At 39.0% G+C, this 15,391-nt stretch overlaps 1 protein-coding gene across 12 annotated transcripts in view; it reads left to right on the forward strand.

Annotated features, from left to right (window-relative positions):
- YAP1 (Yes1 associated transcriptional regulator) overlaps positions 1–12,315 on the forward strand; it is a 125,114-nt gene extending 112,799 nt beyond the window's left edge. For all 12 annotated transcript variants that reach the window (XM_054438091.2, XM_054438095.2, XM_054438093.2 and 9 more), the window contains 3 exons: positions 2,514–2,644; positions 6,375–6,487; positions 8,598–12,315. In XM_054438091.2, coding sequence (XP_054294066.1) covers positions 2,514–2,644; positions 6,375–6,487; positions 8,598–8,836 — 483 coding nt within the window. In that variant the 3' untranslated portion in view covers positions 8,837–12,315. The remainder of the gene's footprint in view (positions 1–2,513; positions 2,645–6,374; positions 6,488–8,597) is intronic.
- Positions 12,316–15,391: the final 3,076 nt, after the last annotated feature.

Here is a 15,391-nt window from a genome sequence, read left to right on the forward strand (position 1 = left end):
TTAATACTGAAGCATGTTAAGAGGCATGGAGAATAGTTGGAGTGGCAAGAGGCTTTGACCAGGCTCCGGAATTTTCCCGCATATAAGATGGAGTAATGAAGAGATCAGTAAATTTGAGTACAAGAAGCAGTTTACCTTGCAGAGAAGACAGGCAAACAATTTTGGCATTTGGCCAGGTCCCTAGGTTCCCTCTCAGGACATTGGTGTTTGTTTTTTTGTAATGTATAGGATTGAAAAGAAAAGGAATTTCATTGATACAGTTAACAAAATATTAAATAGAAATTTGTGATATAATGTGCTTCTTTTTAATGTATAAGTAACAAGATCTAAGGCTGGGTGCAGTGGCCTATGCTTGTAATGCCAGCACTTTGGGCGGCCGAGGCAGGTAGATCATCTGAGCCTGGGAGATTGAGACCAGCTGGGCAACATGGCAAAACCCTGTCTCTACAAAAATACAAAAAATTAGCTGGGTATGGTGGTGTGCCCCTGTGGCTGCAGCTACTCATGAGGCTGAGGCAGGAGGATCACTTGAGCCTGGAAGGTCAAGGCTGCAGTGAGCTATAATTGCACCACTGCATTCCAGATTGGGTGACAGAGTGAGACCCCGTCTCAAAAAGATTAAAAAAAAAAATCTAGAAGCACATCTTAACAACGTAACTACTGTAGCATTGAAATAGCAATGATCATAAATGGTATTTTAAAATATTTGCGACAACTACAGTGTGATATGAAAACATTTATATGTTCTATTGGTGAAAAGTTAGGTACAGTGAATACTAATGGTGCATACTACATTGGAGAAAATGTTGACAAATTTAGCGAAAATTAATGTATAATTTTTTTTTTTTTTTTTTTACCCCATCGAAGTTCAGAGACTCTCTAAATTCTGTCATGGTCCGCTGGTTAAGAAACTCTGGTTTAAAGGATGGTATATCCAGAAGGCATAAACCTAAAGAAAAATAAGTGGTATTTGCATGCAGGAGAATTGTAGTTTAGAAGTGGCAGCGTAGAGCTAGGAGAAGCTTTCCATACTTCAGGACCCCATGGCGATTGTGGAGGTGAGGGCTGGAGATGGTGGGGCTGTGCCTCAGTGAGCAGACTTGGCTCAGAAAGCTGTGTGGAAGGATGAGGGAGTCAGGCCAGTATACTTCGTGATAAGAAACTGTATGTATTTCAAATTAAACCCAAAAAGTAGAGGGAAAGGAAGCTGATGGTCTAGTAGAGATGATGTTTATGATAGGTGGAGAGGCACAGTGAAAATTCTTAGGAGGGTAAGAAACAGTGAACAGATAAAGGAGAGAAAAAGGACAGAGTAGTAATGAGTGTGCTACAGATGGGTCACAGTAAGATGAACTGTTTTTGAGGTCCTGGGCAAATACAGGCTGAAACCTGGGAGGTTTGGAAGCCCGTGAAGGCAGGCCTTCTGCAACCATCAGAGTAGCAGCCTACAGCCTTTGCTCAGGTTTAAAGGGAGAATCCTGCTGAGAAATTGTTGGATGTCCCTGAAGAAATTTTACCCGATTTTAAATATTATGTTTGTGGTGGAGAAGCCTCGGGTTTGTGTTTTAACTTCCGATGTCTTTTTTTCATTTTCCTCCTCTCTCCCTGCTAGAGGGCGGAACGTATTCTGTCCAGCTCAGGATAGAAAAACCTGAAGTCAAAATGAGACATTTAATAGCAAAGTGTGAAATAGTGTTGGGAGCTGGGGAAGGATTGGTGTCTTATAGTAAAATCATCAGATGCTGTTCTTCCTGCTTCTTTTTTTTTTTTTTTTTTTTGGCGAGGGGGGGTTCCACACACACACACAAAACCATATAAGAGTTGTCGAGTAAAAGCAAACTTTAAGAATTATTTTTTTAGGGCCAGGCGCGGTGGCTCACGTCTGTAATCCCAGCACTTTGGGAGGCCGAGGCGGGTGGATCACGAGGCCAAGAGATCGAGACCATTCTGGCTAACATGGTGAAACCCCGTCTCTACTAAAAAAATACAAAAAATTAGCTGGGCGTGGTGGCGCACGCCTGTAGTCCCAGCTACTTGGGAGGCTGAGGCAGGAGAATCACTTGAACCCAGGAGGCGGAGGTTGCAGTGAGCCAAGATTGCGCCACTGCACTCCAGCCTGGTGACAGAGCGAGACTCCGTCTCGAAGGAAAAAAAAAAAGAAGAATTATTTTTTTAAAGACCAGACTTGCCATTCTATAATAACTCAAAGGAGGATTTGGGAATATCTTCCAGAGTAAGGAAAATAACAAAAAGAAAACAAAGTAGCAAAATGTATATAGGGTGGGGGGTGGTTAATATGACTAGACAGATTTTAAATATATGTAACTTAATTTTTAGTCATTTGAAATGGATAGAATTAGGTCATTCTGATTGGGAAATGTATTAACTTTAAAGTAGATGTTTTTAATCTATCTGCACGGTTACTCTGATGAACGTTTTATTTCTTTAAACCTAACATTAAATGTGTTCATCAGTAGATTGATTCTCTTTGGCTTTGTTTTATTTTTAATTAGGAGTTAGCGCTGCGTAGCCAGTTACCAACACTGGAGCAGGATGGTGGGACTCAAAATCCAGTGTCTTCTCCCGGGATGTCTCAGGAATTGAGAACAATGACGACCAATAGCTCAGATCCTTTCCTTAACAGGTTGGTGAAAGTTGCTACTGGTGAATATCTGAAAAGGATCATTGCTTTAAAATCATTCTGCTTAGTGCTTGTAATAGGCTATTTGGAACATCTGTGTGGGCCAAAAACCATAGCTGTAAATGAATCTCTCTGTAAATGGCAAGTACATGCAGAGTTGAGGATTAAAAGTTGTCTCCTGTGAGAGGAAGTGAACTGTTCAGACTTGTACAAGGGATACTTATGCAAAGTCACAATGTGTTTGCTTCTGCCTATACTGTTGACTAACAGTTACTTAAAATTACAGAATCATGGAGGAACATGTGAATGCCTTTCTGTGAAAGCAAATGAATTGCATGTTAAACCTACTTAGGATTACATTGTAAGGATCACTGGAAGGAATTTTCCACATAGTTATTCAACCTAAAATGTTTCACCCAGCAGCACTGTAAGGCCTCATGTTCTTAAGGGCTATAGTCCAAGGAGATAAAATGTAAGGTTGTGCCTCTTTCAAAAATGCACTGAGATTAACGGCAGTATTTGAAAATAACATAGCTTAGGGATGCTTCTTAGTGAGTTACCACAAATCCTGGGTTTCAGACAGATTGCAATATTACATAAACTGCCATTTTGAAGTCTGTAAGCTGAAACAGGTCATATTCTTTGCCTAGGAAGTAATTTAAGATTAAGATTTAATTAAAATTCCTTCTTCTAGGTTGTAAAATATCTATGGAGTTTGAAACTTTTTAAAATATGGGATTAGTTTACGCTTTGGATTCCTTTTCTAACTGATTTAAATAACACACTTTCTTAAATACTCAAAGGTATTTTGCACTAGGAAAACTATTACACCACCTTTTCAGTTCTCACCAATTGAATTGGAAACTTAGTAATTCCAAGAGAAAATATCTTACCCTGCTAAAAGTATTTAGTGCAATAGAATTCACCATTTACTCAGTTTATAAGATTAGTGCTGGTGGCCTAGTTGGAAGGTTTGATTTTGAAGACCATCTAAAATGTATTTTAAGTTTGTATTTACTCTTCTGACATACAGTTTAAAGTTCTAAAAGTAAGTGTATTTATATAAGATTGTAGTTCTAGACTTAAACTGAGGCGAATTAAGAGATGCATAGCCTCAGAACTTTTTTTCCAACAAGGAAAATTTCATATCCATGTAATTCCAGTACCTGTCTTGTTGAAGGGGCTATATTAATCCCAGGGATAAAAATTAGACCATTTTAAAAATGGATAAGCTGCATATCCTTCTGACAGTCACTTATGAAGATTTTTTTTCTTAAAACTTTTGATGAGAGCTGGGCTACAATTTGAGATTCTGTTTTCTGGGAAGATGAGAGTGGCAGATAATCAATGTTACTAATCTGAGGGCAGAATTATATATGCATTCTCTGCAGTACCCCCAGTTTCTAATAATAACATACATCTGACTTTGACTTTTTTTTTTTTCTTTAAAAAAAAAAAAACTCTTGACTGGGCATGATGGCTTACGCCTGTAATCCCAGCACTTTGGGAGGCCAAGGCAAGTGGACCACCACCTGGAGTAAGAGTTCGAGACCAGCCTGACCAACATGGCGAAACCCCATCTTTACTAAAAATACAAAATTAGCTGGGCATGGTCACGCATGCCTGTAATCCCAGCTACTTGGGAGGCTGAGGCAGGAGAATCACTTGAACCCAGGAGGCAGAGGTTGCGGTGAGCTGAGATCATGCCGTTGCACTCCAGCCTGGGCAACAAGAGTGAAACTTCGTCTCAAAAAACAAAAAGACAAACAAAAAAACCTCTTGATGGTTTTTCCCTTGTTTACTATTTGATTTATATATATTCCTTAAGCTCTAAATACTTTTTCCCCCAACTTGCCATGGCATTGACTCTTAGTAGTAATGCAGAGTTCCCTTATCTCCCTTTTACTTTTGAGAACCCTCAAAGCTCACTCAGATGTCCCCCTCCATGAAACCTTTACCCTTTACTTCCAAGCTCCCTGTTTGTTCTGAAAGTACTGTGCTTACATCTAAGTTCATATAGCCCCTGTATATGATTCATTAGTATATTTGTTCATTTCCCTCCTTGAAGTTGTGAGCCTCTCACAAAACATTGTTTGTAGGTGGCGGTGATTGTTAACCTCTTTATCCTCAAAGCCTAGTCTAATGCCTGTCATGTAGTAGCAGATTCTCAGTGAATGTTTATTGAATGAGTGGGGCCTGTAGGAAGTGGGGTTCTGCAGGGAGCAGTTCCTCACCAGGAAAATGGCCCTGTAAACTCTGTCCTCAGGAATGCCCATGTGCTTCCCCTGTGGTTTGGAATGAACTCTGCACAACTCTGTAAGTTCAGCTATTCAGTAATAGACTAAAATGTCTGATGTGTGTCCCATGCTTAGCAGCCGAATAAAGTGATTACTAGGACCAGGCTTTTGTCCCAGATCAGGGCAGGCAAAATACAAACAAACCACATCCTGAGGCCTTCTCATACATGGCTGCATTGTATACCAATGTTCTCAGAGGCAAATGTGCGTTTTCTTCGATCTGTGTGAGGCTTTTGAGCCTTGGCAAAATCTGGCAGAAGCATTAGAGTAAACCAGTGATTGCAGTATATAGAATGAGGGGAGAGAGAGAACAAGGCAAATGCATTGCATCATTTAGGGAAGGCAGTTGGGGTACTGACTGAGTTTTTAGCCTTGAGCAATTGTTAAACTTGTTTTTATTTTTTAACTGTCATGTAAGTTAAATAGCTGCTTATTAAATGTACAAGCTGTAGAGAAAGTTAAAGTTCACACTCATACACAGACCATTGAAGAATAACAGCTGCCTTGATTTTATGCGTTTCTCTAAGATTTTGTAGAGTTAGAACTCAGTGAATGCCAGCTGATGTCTAGATGCTACTAGCTTAGGAAAGTGTTCTATTTATCAGGGTAATGGATATTTACCATATTTGAATGTAAATCTGGGAAACCTTACTTAGTCTAAAGTGAAAATCTGTGTTGGGTCATTTTATTTTCAAGGGATGTGCCTTGCCATTTTTTGTTTTGCTCTTTTCTTTAACTGGAGCTATATGATTTCCCGTTTTGTTTCATCCTGAAGTGTTTGAGGTTTTTTCCTCCCCTGCCCAAACACAGAAGCAAGGAGATCAAGCCACCAGTATTCTTATCTTATCGGCAGTGACTCATCTATTTTGGCTCAGTCCTAAAAGGAATTCTGGTGGTTTATTTGGGGTTGATTTTTCCTTGGCTTATGTTCTCCGCACAATAGCTAGGAATTTAACTTGAGTCTAGTGCAGACCTTTCTCCTCGCCCACCTGGAGTTTGTGTTTTGACCTCTCTGTGCCACCACCACCTGGAGAATTGAGACCTTGGGACAAGTAAGTTGCATGGGTTCCTCCGCACCCCCAGATTCAAATGATATTACAGAGAGGAGAATACTGATGCAGAGAATTTTCTGTCAGCCAGGAAAACTAACTGGGGGTATCTTTTTTGTCCCTTATTGTCACCAAGCACAGAACCTTAGGAGAAATCTTGGTTCCTTAGAGCTGCCAGCTTCAATTAGGATTAACTTGTCTATTTCACTTCATAGCACAAGCCCTGTTTATGGCCCTGAGGGAGGGTGCTTGTTTCAGACGTTGCAGAGCAGGAATTTTCACTAATCCTCTTTGAGAATTATGTTGCTGCTCAGCAGGTGTTTATTTTTACCTTGAATTGATTTTTTAAATTTTTTGTGTTGGTCTTTAACTGTCATGTTTATGTAGTGGCACCTATCACTCTCGAGATGAGAGTACAGACAGTGGACTAAGCATGAGCAGCTACAGTGTCCCTCGAACCCCAGATGACTTCCTGAACAGTGTGGATGAGATGGATACAGGTTAGTATTCTTTATTCCTCTTAGTAACCTGACTTAACAGTCGGATATGTTATCACCAGGTCTCATAAGGTATTGTAAGCAAAGATGATTCAGAAGAAAACCAATTAAAATCCTGTAAATTTGAATTAAATTGATCCTGCTTTGTCTCTATATGGTGATTTGTAACTTGTCTTTTTCTAGTTTAAAAAATATATATATCATGGATAGGCCGGGTGCAGTGGCTCATGCCTCTAATCCCAGCATTTTGGGAGGCCAAAGTGGGTGTATTGTTTGAGCCCAGGAGTTCAAGACCAGTCTGGGAAACATGGTGAAACCCCATCTCTATAAAAAAAATACAAAAATAAGCCAGGTGTCATGGTACATGCCTGTAGTCCCAGCTACTCAGGAAGCTGAGGTGGGAGGATGGACTGAGCCCCAGTGATCACACCACTGCACTCCAGTTTGGGTGACAGAATGAGACCCCTTCTCAAAAAAATCATAAATTGGATATATTAGCTCTATTTGAATAAAACTCTGATAACATGACTTATGTTAGCATGTTGATCTTAATTGGCAAGACAAACTGACAACCCTGTTAGAACATCTCTCTCATTATAGATTAGTGTCCTTAATTTTGAGAGATGTCTACATTTAATTCAGTGTTTGTCTTCGTCTTTTCTCTAAGAGTTTTTGGTCCACCTTAGGTGTTATGGGGCTCCGGAAACCAGGTGGGAAAGACTAGGAGGTGGGGCTCACTTACTTTATTAGAATAGTTGCAGAAGGCCAGGTTCGGTGGCTTATACCTGTAATCCCAGCACTTTGGGAGGCCGAGGTAGCCAGATCACCTGAGGTCATAAGTTCAAGACCAGCCTGGCCAACATGGTGAAACCCTGTCTCTACTAAAAATATAAAAATTAGCCACATGTGGTGTGCACCTGTAATCCCAGCTACTCAGGAGACTAAGGCAGGAGAATCATTTGAACCCAGGAGGCAGAGGTTGCAGTGAGCCGAGATCACACCACTGCACTCCAGCCTGGGTGACAGAGCAAGACTCCATCTCAAAAAAACAAAAAAAAGAAGTTGCAGGGGTCTTGCAGGAGCTGAGAAATACCTGCCTCACAGGGGTAATTACGGAAGCATTTCTCCTGTGGCTTACCTGGCAACCATTCATTGCCCTAGACGTGACAACTGCCAGAGTGCATGAATTGGCAGGGAAATGAAGCTGTTCTTTAGCTACCAACTCTTTCACTAACTACTTCTATTCTGAAAGTGTTTAGCAAGGCTTTTGTGCCTGTACTCATCCAGCTCCTGGCTCTGATGCTTTCTAGAATCCACACTATCCCCTCCTCTCTGATTATCTAGATGTTAAATCATCCTTAGGAGCCACTTCAAACCCATTTCACACACAACACCTTTACTTACTCCTCTAATCTGTATTGCTCTCTTCTCCAGACCCCTGTAGCACTTAATGGTTTATATTAGTTTTTCTGAAAGTATGTTCTATTGAAGCTCTGAGGAGTGTTAATGTTGTCATATGCAAAAAAGGCTCTGTGGCCAAGTAAGTTTGGGAAACCTAGAAGCAAGGCTAAGAAGATGGATTTATTCAAAGCCTTCTGGGAAGCTTGTTTTGCTGTTAGGAAGGTGCATCTCCTAAGGGTGGAATAAAGTATTCGTGCAGTCTTTCTATTTTAGTGTTTCCCAAGGTGTATTTAAGGCCAAGGTAGGTCTATACCACTCATTTTTATGTTTAGTCTTATTATGGTGGTGCTTATCTGAAGACAGGGTAGTGATGCTGTTGTGTTGTGTACTTGTTCTTTCTCCCGCTGCTGCATATAATTTTTCAAGGGCTTTTTTATTTTTTTCATGATTCCCCTTAGTGCTTAGCACATAATAGCAATCAAGCTGTTATTGGATATCTGAACAATGTTGAAGCAAAAGTAAACTTGGCATTGTTATTTTGTTATCTGTGAGTTGTTTGACCTGATATAAATTCTAGGTATCAGTGGTATCAGTTTAGGTCAGTCAGGAGCGCTTTACTTTCCCTGTGCACTTCTCTATGCTCATATGATACAGCCCTGATGTTAGCTTTTCAAAAAGGACTTTGTTATCTCTCTCTGTGTGTTTCCACTAGGTGATACTATCAACCAAAGCACCCTGCCCTCACAGCAGAACCGTTTCCCAGACTACCTTGAAGCCATTCCTGGGACAAATGTGGACCTTGGAACACTGGAAGGAGATGGAATGAACATAGAAGGAGAGGAGTTGATGCCAAGTCTGCAGGAAGCTTTGAGTTCTGACATCCTTAATGACATGGAGTCTGTTTTGGCTGCCACCAAGCTAGATAAAGAAAGCTTTCTTACATGGTTATAGAGCCCTCAGGCAGACTGAATTCTAAATCTGTGAAGGATCTAAGGAGACACATGCACCGGAAATTTCCATAAGCCAGTTGCAGTTTTCAGGCTAATACAGAAAAAGATGAACAAACGTCCAGCAAGATACTTTAATCCTCTGTTTTGCTCTTCCTTGTCCATTGCTGCTGTTAATGTATTGCTGACCTCTTTCACAGTTGGCTCTAAAGAATCAAAAAAAAAAGAAAAAAACTTTTTATTTCTTTTGCTATTGTAACTACTGTTCATTTTGGGGGCTGGGGGAAGTGAGCCTGTTTGGATGATGGATGCTATTCCTTTTGCCCAGTTAAATGTTCACCAATCATTTTAACTAAATACTCAGACTTAGAAGTCAGATGCTTCATGTCACAGCATTTAGTTTGTTCAACAGTTGTTTCTTCAGCTTCCTTTGTCCAGTGGAAAAACATGGTTTACTGGTCTGACAAGCCAAAAATGTTATATCTGATATTAAATACTTAATGCTGATTTGAAGAGATAGCTGAAACCAAGGCTGAAGACTGTTTTACTTTCAGTATTTTCTTTTCCTCCTAGTGCTATCATTAGTCACATAATGACCTTGATTTTATTTTAGGAGCTTATAAGGCATGAGACAATTTCCATATAAATATATTAATTATTGCCACATACTCTAGTATAGATTTTGGTGGATAATTTTGTGGGTGTGCATTTTGTTTTGTTTTGTTGGTTTTTTTTTTTTTTTGGCGGGGGCGGTGGGGGGGTGTTGGTTGGTTGGTTGGTTTTGTCGGAACCTAGGCAAATGACCATGTTAGTGAATCTGTTAATAGTTGTAGCTTGGGATGGTTTTTGTAGTTGTTTTGGTAAAATCTTCATTTCCTGGTTTTTTTTTTACCACCTTATTTAAATCTCGATTATCTGCTCTCTCTTTTATATACATACACACACCCAAACATAACATTTATAATAGTGTGGTAGTGGAATGTATCCTTTTTTAGGTTTCCCTACTTTCCAGTTAATTTTTAAAATGGTAGCGCTTTGTAAGCATTTAGAATACATGACTAGTAGTTTATATTTCACTGGTAGTTTAAATCTGGTTGGGGCAGTCCGCAGATGTTTGAAGTAGTTCAGTGTTCTAGAAAGAGCTATTACTGTGGATAGTGCCTAGGGGAGTGCTCCACGCCCTCTGGGCATACGGTAGATATTATCTGATGAATTGGAAAGGAGCAAACCAGAAATGGCTTTATTTTCTCCCTTGGACTAATTTTTAAGTCTCGGTTGGAAATCAGTGAGTAGGTTCATAATGTGCATGACAGAAATAAGCTTTATAGTGGTTTACCTTCACTTAGCTTTGGAAGTTTACTTTGCCTTAGTTTTGGAAGTAAATTCTAGTTTGTAGTTCTCATTTGTAATGAACACATTAATGACTAGATTAAAATAGTGCCTTCAAGATTGTTCTTACTTACAAGACTTGCTCCTACTTCTACGCTGAAAATTGACCCTGGATAGAATACTATAAGGTCTTGAGTTAGCTGGAAAAGTGATCAGATTAATAAATGTATATTGGTAGTTGAATTTAGCAAAGAAATAGAGATAATCATGATTATACCTTTATTTTTACAGGAAGAGATGATGTAACTAGAGTATGTGTCTACAGGAGTAATAATGGTTTCCAAAGAGTATTTTTTAAAGGAACAAAATGAGCATGAATTAACTCTTCAATATAAGCTATGAAGTAATAGTTGGTTGTGAATTAAAGTGGCACCAGCTAGCACCTCTGTGTTTTAAGGGTCTTTCAATGTTTCTAGAATAAGCCCTTATTTTCAAGGGTTCATAACAGGCATAAAATCTCTTCTCCTGGCAAAAGCTGCTATGAAAAGCCTCAGCTTGGGAAGATAGATTTTTCCCCCCAATTACAAAATCTAAGTATTTTGGCCCTTCAATTTGGAGGAGTGCAAAAGTTGGAAGTAAGAAGTTTTATTTTAAGTACTTTCAGTGCTCAAAAAAAAATGCAATCACTGTGTTGTATATAATAGTTCATAGGTTGATCACTCATAATAATTGACTCTAAGGCTTTTATTAAGAAAACAGCAGAAAGATTAAATCTTGAATTAAGTCTGGGGGGAAATGGCCACTGCAGATGGAGTTTTAGAGTAGTAATGAAATTCTACCTAGAATGCAAAATTGGGTATATGAATTATATAGCATGTTGGGATTTTTTTTAATGTGCAGAAGATCAAAGCTACTTGGAAGGAGTGCCTATAATTTGCCAGTAGCCACAAATTAAGATTATATCTTATATATCAGCAGATTAGCTTTAGCTTAGGGGGAGGGTGGGAAAGCTTGGGGGGGTTGTGAAGATTTAGGGGGACCTTGATAGAGAACTTTATAAACTTCTTTCTCTTTAATAAAGACTTGTCTTACACCGTGCTGCCATTAAAGGCAGCTGTTCCTAGAGTTTCAATCACCTAAGTACACCCACAAAACAAGAATATGGAGATCTTCCTTTACCCCTCAACTTTAATTTGCCCAGTTATACCTCAGTGTTGTAGCAGTACTGTGATACCTGGCACAGTGCTTTGATCTTATGATGCCCTCTGTACTGACCTGAAGGAGACCTAAGAGTCCTTTCCCTTTTTGAGTTTGAATCATAGCCTTGATGTGGTCTCTTGTTTTATGTCCTTGTTCCTAATGTAAAAGTGCTTAACTGCTTCTTGGTTGTATTGGGTAGCATTGGGATAAGATTTTAACTGGGTATTCTTGAATTGCTTTTACAATAAACCAATTTTATAATCTTTAAATTTATCAACTTTTTACATTTGTGTTATTTTCAGTCAGGGCTTCTTAGATCTACTTATGGTTGATGGAGCACATTGATTTGGAGTTTCAGATCTTCCAAAGCACTATTTGTTGTAATAACTATTTTCTAAATATAGTGCCTTTAAAGGAAAAATGAACACAGGGAAGTGACTTTGCTACAAATAATGTTGCTGTGTTAAGTATTCATATTAAATACATGCCTTCTATATGGAACATGGCAGAAAGACTGAAAAATAACAGTAATTAATTGTGTAATTCAGAATTCATACCAATCAGTGTTGAAACTCAAACATTGCAAAAGTGGGTGGCAATATTCAGTGCGTAACACTTTTATAGCATTGGTACATCTGAGAAATGAGTGCTCAGGTGGATTTTATCCTCGCAAGCATGTTATAAGAATTGTGGGTGTGCCTGTCATAACAATTGTTTTCTGTATCTTGAAAAAGTATTCTCCACATTTTAAATGTTTTATATTAGAGAATTCTTTAATGCACACTTGTCAAATATATATATATATAGTACCAATGTTACCTTTTTATTTTTTGTTTTAGATGTAAGAGCATGCTCATATGTTAGGTACTTACATAAATTGTTACATTATTTTTTCTTATGTAATACCTTTTTGTTTGTTTATGTGGTTCAAATATATTCTTTCCTTAAACTCTTCTTTGTTGTTTTTAACAATTGATATTTGAAACTTTTTTTTTTTTTTTGGCTTCTTACTGGTCTTCCAATAGAACAAGAACTGTCAATAAAAGGTGATTACAGTAGTAACTGGGAAGACAGGTTAAACTTAAGGTTCGTTTTGCTTTAAGTTAGGCTTGACATTTGGAACTTTTGAAGTATGGATATATAATTCTTTTAACTTTGTGTTCTTACTCTTCACATACACCATCCTCATCCGTGGTAGTGTCTAAGCAGAATTGTGTCTCCTTGATTCTTAAATGACTTCACTACATGTGACAGCACAGAGGACACTGAGAACATAAGAACATGGCACTGTCTTTCAGAATGGCCTTTGGTTTTACTTCTTTAATATATTCTCTCAGTCCAGGCATGGTGGCTCATGCCTGTAATCCCAGCACTTTGAGAGGCCAAGGCAGGCAGATTATGTGAGGTTGGGAGTTCAAGAGCAGCCTGACCAACATGGAGAAACCCCGTCTCTACTAAAAATACAAAATTAGCTGGGCGTGGTGCCGCGTGTCTGTAATCCCAGCTACTCGGGAGGCTGGGTATATGTGTATATATACTGTTTATTTTGGAGGTCATGAGAGAATATTATATATTAGTAAAAAGCATTATTTACTGGCTTATAAATAAAAACATTCACAAATTGAAGTGGTAGATCCTGACCCTTGAATAAGAAGTAGATTTGAGTGTCTTTAAAGATGGCTGGACGTGGTGGCTCACGCCTGTAATTTCAGCATTGTGGGCGGAGGCTGAGGCGGGCGGATCACCCGAGGTCAGGAGTTCAACACCAGCCTAGTCAACATGGTGAAAACCCGTCTGTACTAAAAATACAACAATTAGCTGGGCATGGTGGTGCATGCTTGCAATCCCAGCTACTTGAGAGGCTGAGGCGGGAGGATCACTTGAACCTGTGAGGCAGAGGCTGTGGTAAGCCAAGACCACGCCACTACACTCTAGCCTGGGTGACAGAGCGAGACTCCATCTCAAAAAAAAAAAAGATTGATTTCTGTGTTTGCGTGTATAATAGCTTCAATTATTGACACTATTGATACATCTATTTTGGTGAGGCAAATCTGAAAATGCTTCGTATTTTACAATATATAATTTCTTTATGTTAGAACACTAATTTTGTGTAGCTTGAAATTGATTATTTCGTTTTTGTAGTTCAGATATAGTGGTGGTACATCTTGGCTCAAAACCATACCTTGTGTCTGTAGACATTGTGCTTGTTGCTCCACGGTGGTACACTTTTTGTCAGATGGTGTGAAGCCCAGTAATGTGAATCTGCCTTCATTCTGGATCTCTGAGCCAGAATTGTACCATCTTTAGTTAACTCTGAGTCTAACAGAATACTCAGAAAAATGTATTTAGATTTGGGAATAGCCTCTAACGAGAACAAGGAGGAACATTCCAAATACTTGAGAAGTATAGTAGTCATACTTAAAACCTGATTTACATAATGTTTTTCTTAGACCCCAAATTAAAGTTCAACAGCTCAGTAAGTGAATTGCTCAGCTGCAATAAGCAAGAAAACAGTCTTCCAGAGGGAGGAGGAGAGAGAACAGTAACTACTAGTGAAAGGAAACCTAGGTGACTACTGCAGAAGTGATCGGTAGACTGGGGGTTTTGTTTAATTCCCCAACCCCGATTTCCATTTCTTGACAGCTGAGGTTACAAAAGAAAGGCAGCCCCAAGGAGCCGATGATATTTTCTTACCTTCTCTAATGGCAGCCAGACTCTCCCTGCTTCTGTAATCATCAGTTTTACTGACTGAAAACCTGGCTTTATTGCGGGTAAATTCCTGGCTCCGGGGTTCCACATGTGCTACCGCTGTTGGAATCAACAGTAGCTCTGGCAGGATGTCTGCCATGTCATCCCTATTCAACTTTAAACTGTTGGCACTTAGTCTTTTTTAGCCATGAGAACTTTGTAATAATTCTTCTTTGATTTAAAGCTTAACTACTAAATTAAAATTCAGATGAGAAGTCGGTGACATTTAGTACTACAGTTTTTCCAGGTCACACATAAAATATGTTTTGCTACATTGAACATAAAAAGCTCTGACATAGGTAAAATGGATAATTTCTTAACCATAAACATAGCCTTAATACTGCCACAAATGAAAACAGTTGCAGAATCAAGACATGAGCAAAACAAAATGATACTAAAAAGGTATTCTGAATTAAAGTCTGCCATATTTTAACAAAAAACAAAACTCCCAAAGTGACCTGACTTACAAGCTGCTATGATCCTGTTAGAAACAAAAAACCTAGTATCTTTGCCACTGAAAGCAATTATTTGGAGACCTCTTAGCAAAGAGTCTACTTCTGTAAAATTTTTGAACACATAGTCTAATTAACTTAAAAACAAACTTTAACTGTTAAACAAGAATTAGAGGTACTGTAACTTTGTGAAATTGGTATTGGTTTGCACTCAAAGTTAGTGGACAGGGCTTGATTTTTTTGTAAAAGGAACTTTTAAAAACTTCTTAGGGTTGTGACATACCTTTTCCCCACATTTCCTTATGTCTTGTCCCAGGTACATTTTTGTGAAATTATAGTTCCCACGACCATCATAGAGTCTATATAAAATATAAGTTAAACTTCACCTTTTGGTTGTAATTTTATTTGGGATATTATTAGAAGCCACATCTCAGTTCCCTTTTTTTTTTTTTTTTTTTTTTTCTTTTTTTGAGACGGAGTCTTGCTCTGTCACCCAGGCTGGAGTGCAATGGTGCAATCTCAGCTCACAGCAACCTCTACTTCCTGGGCTCAAGCAGTTCTCGTGCCTCAGCCTCCCAAGTAGCTTGCGCCACCCACCCAGCCAATTTTTGTATTTTTTGTAGAGACGTGGGGTTTCACCATGTTGTCCAGGCTGGTCTCGAACTCCTGAGCTCAAGTAATCAATCTGCCCACCTCCACCCTCCACCTTCCAAAGTGCTGGGATTACAGGCCTGAGCCACCACGCCGCACCCGACATCTCAGTTCCTTTTAAAGCATTTGTTCTGTTTCAAATCGGGTTTTTATGTTACAGTGGATTTACACAATTAAAA

This window comes from Pongo pygmaeus, chromosome 9 (assembly GCF_028885625.2).
Source record: "Pongo pygmaeus isolate AG05252 chromosome 9, NHGRI_mPonPyg2-v2.0_pri, whole genome shotgun sequence".
Classification (NCBI taxonomy): domain Eukaryota; kingdom Metazoa; phylum Chordata; class Mammalia; order Primates; family Hominidae; genus Pongo; species Pongo pygmaeus.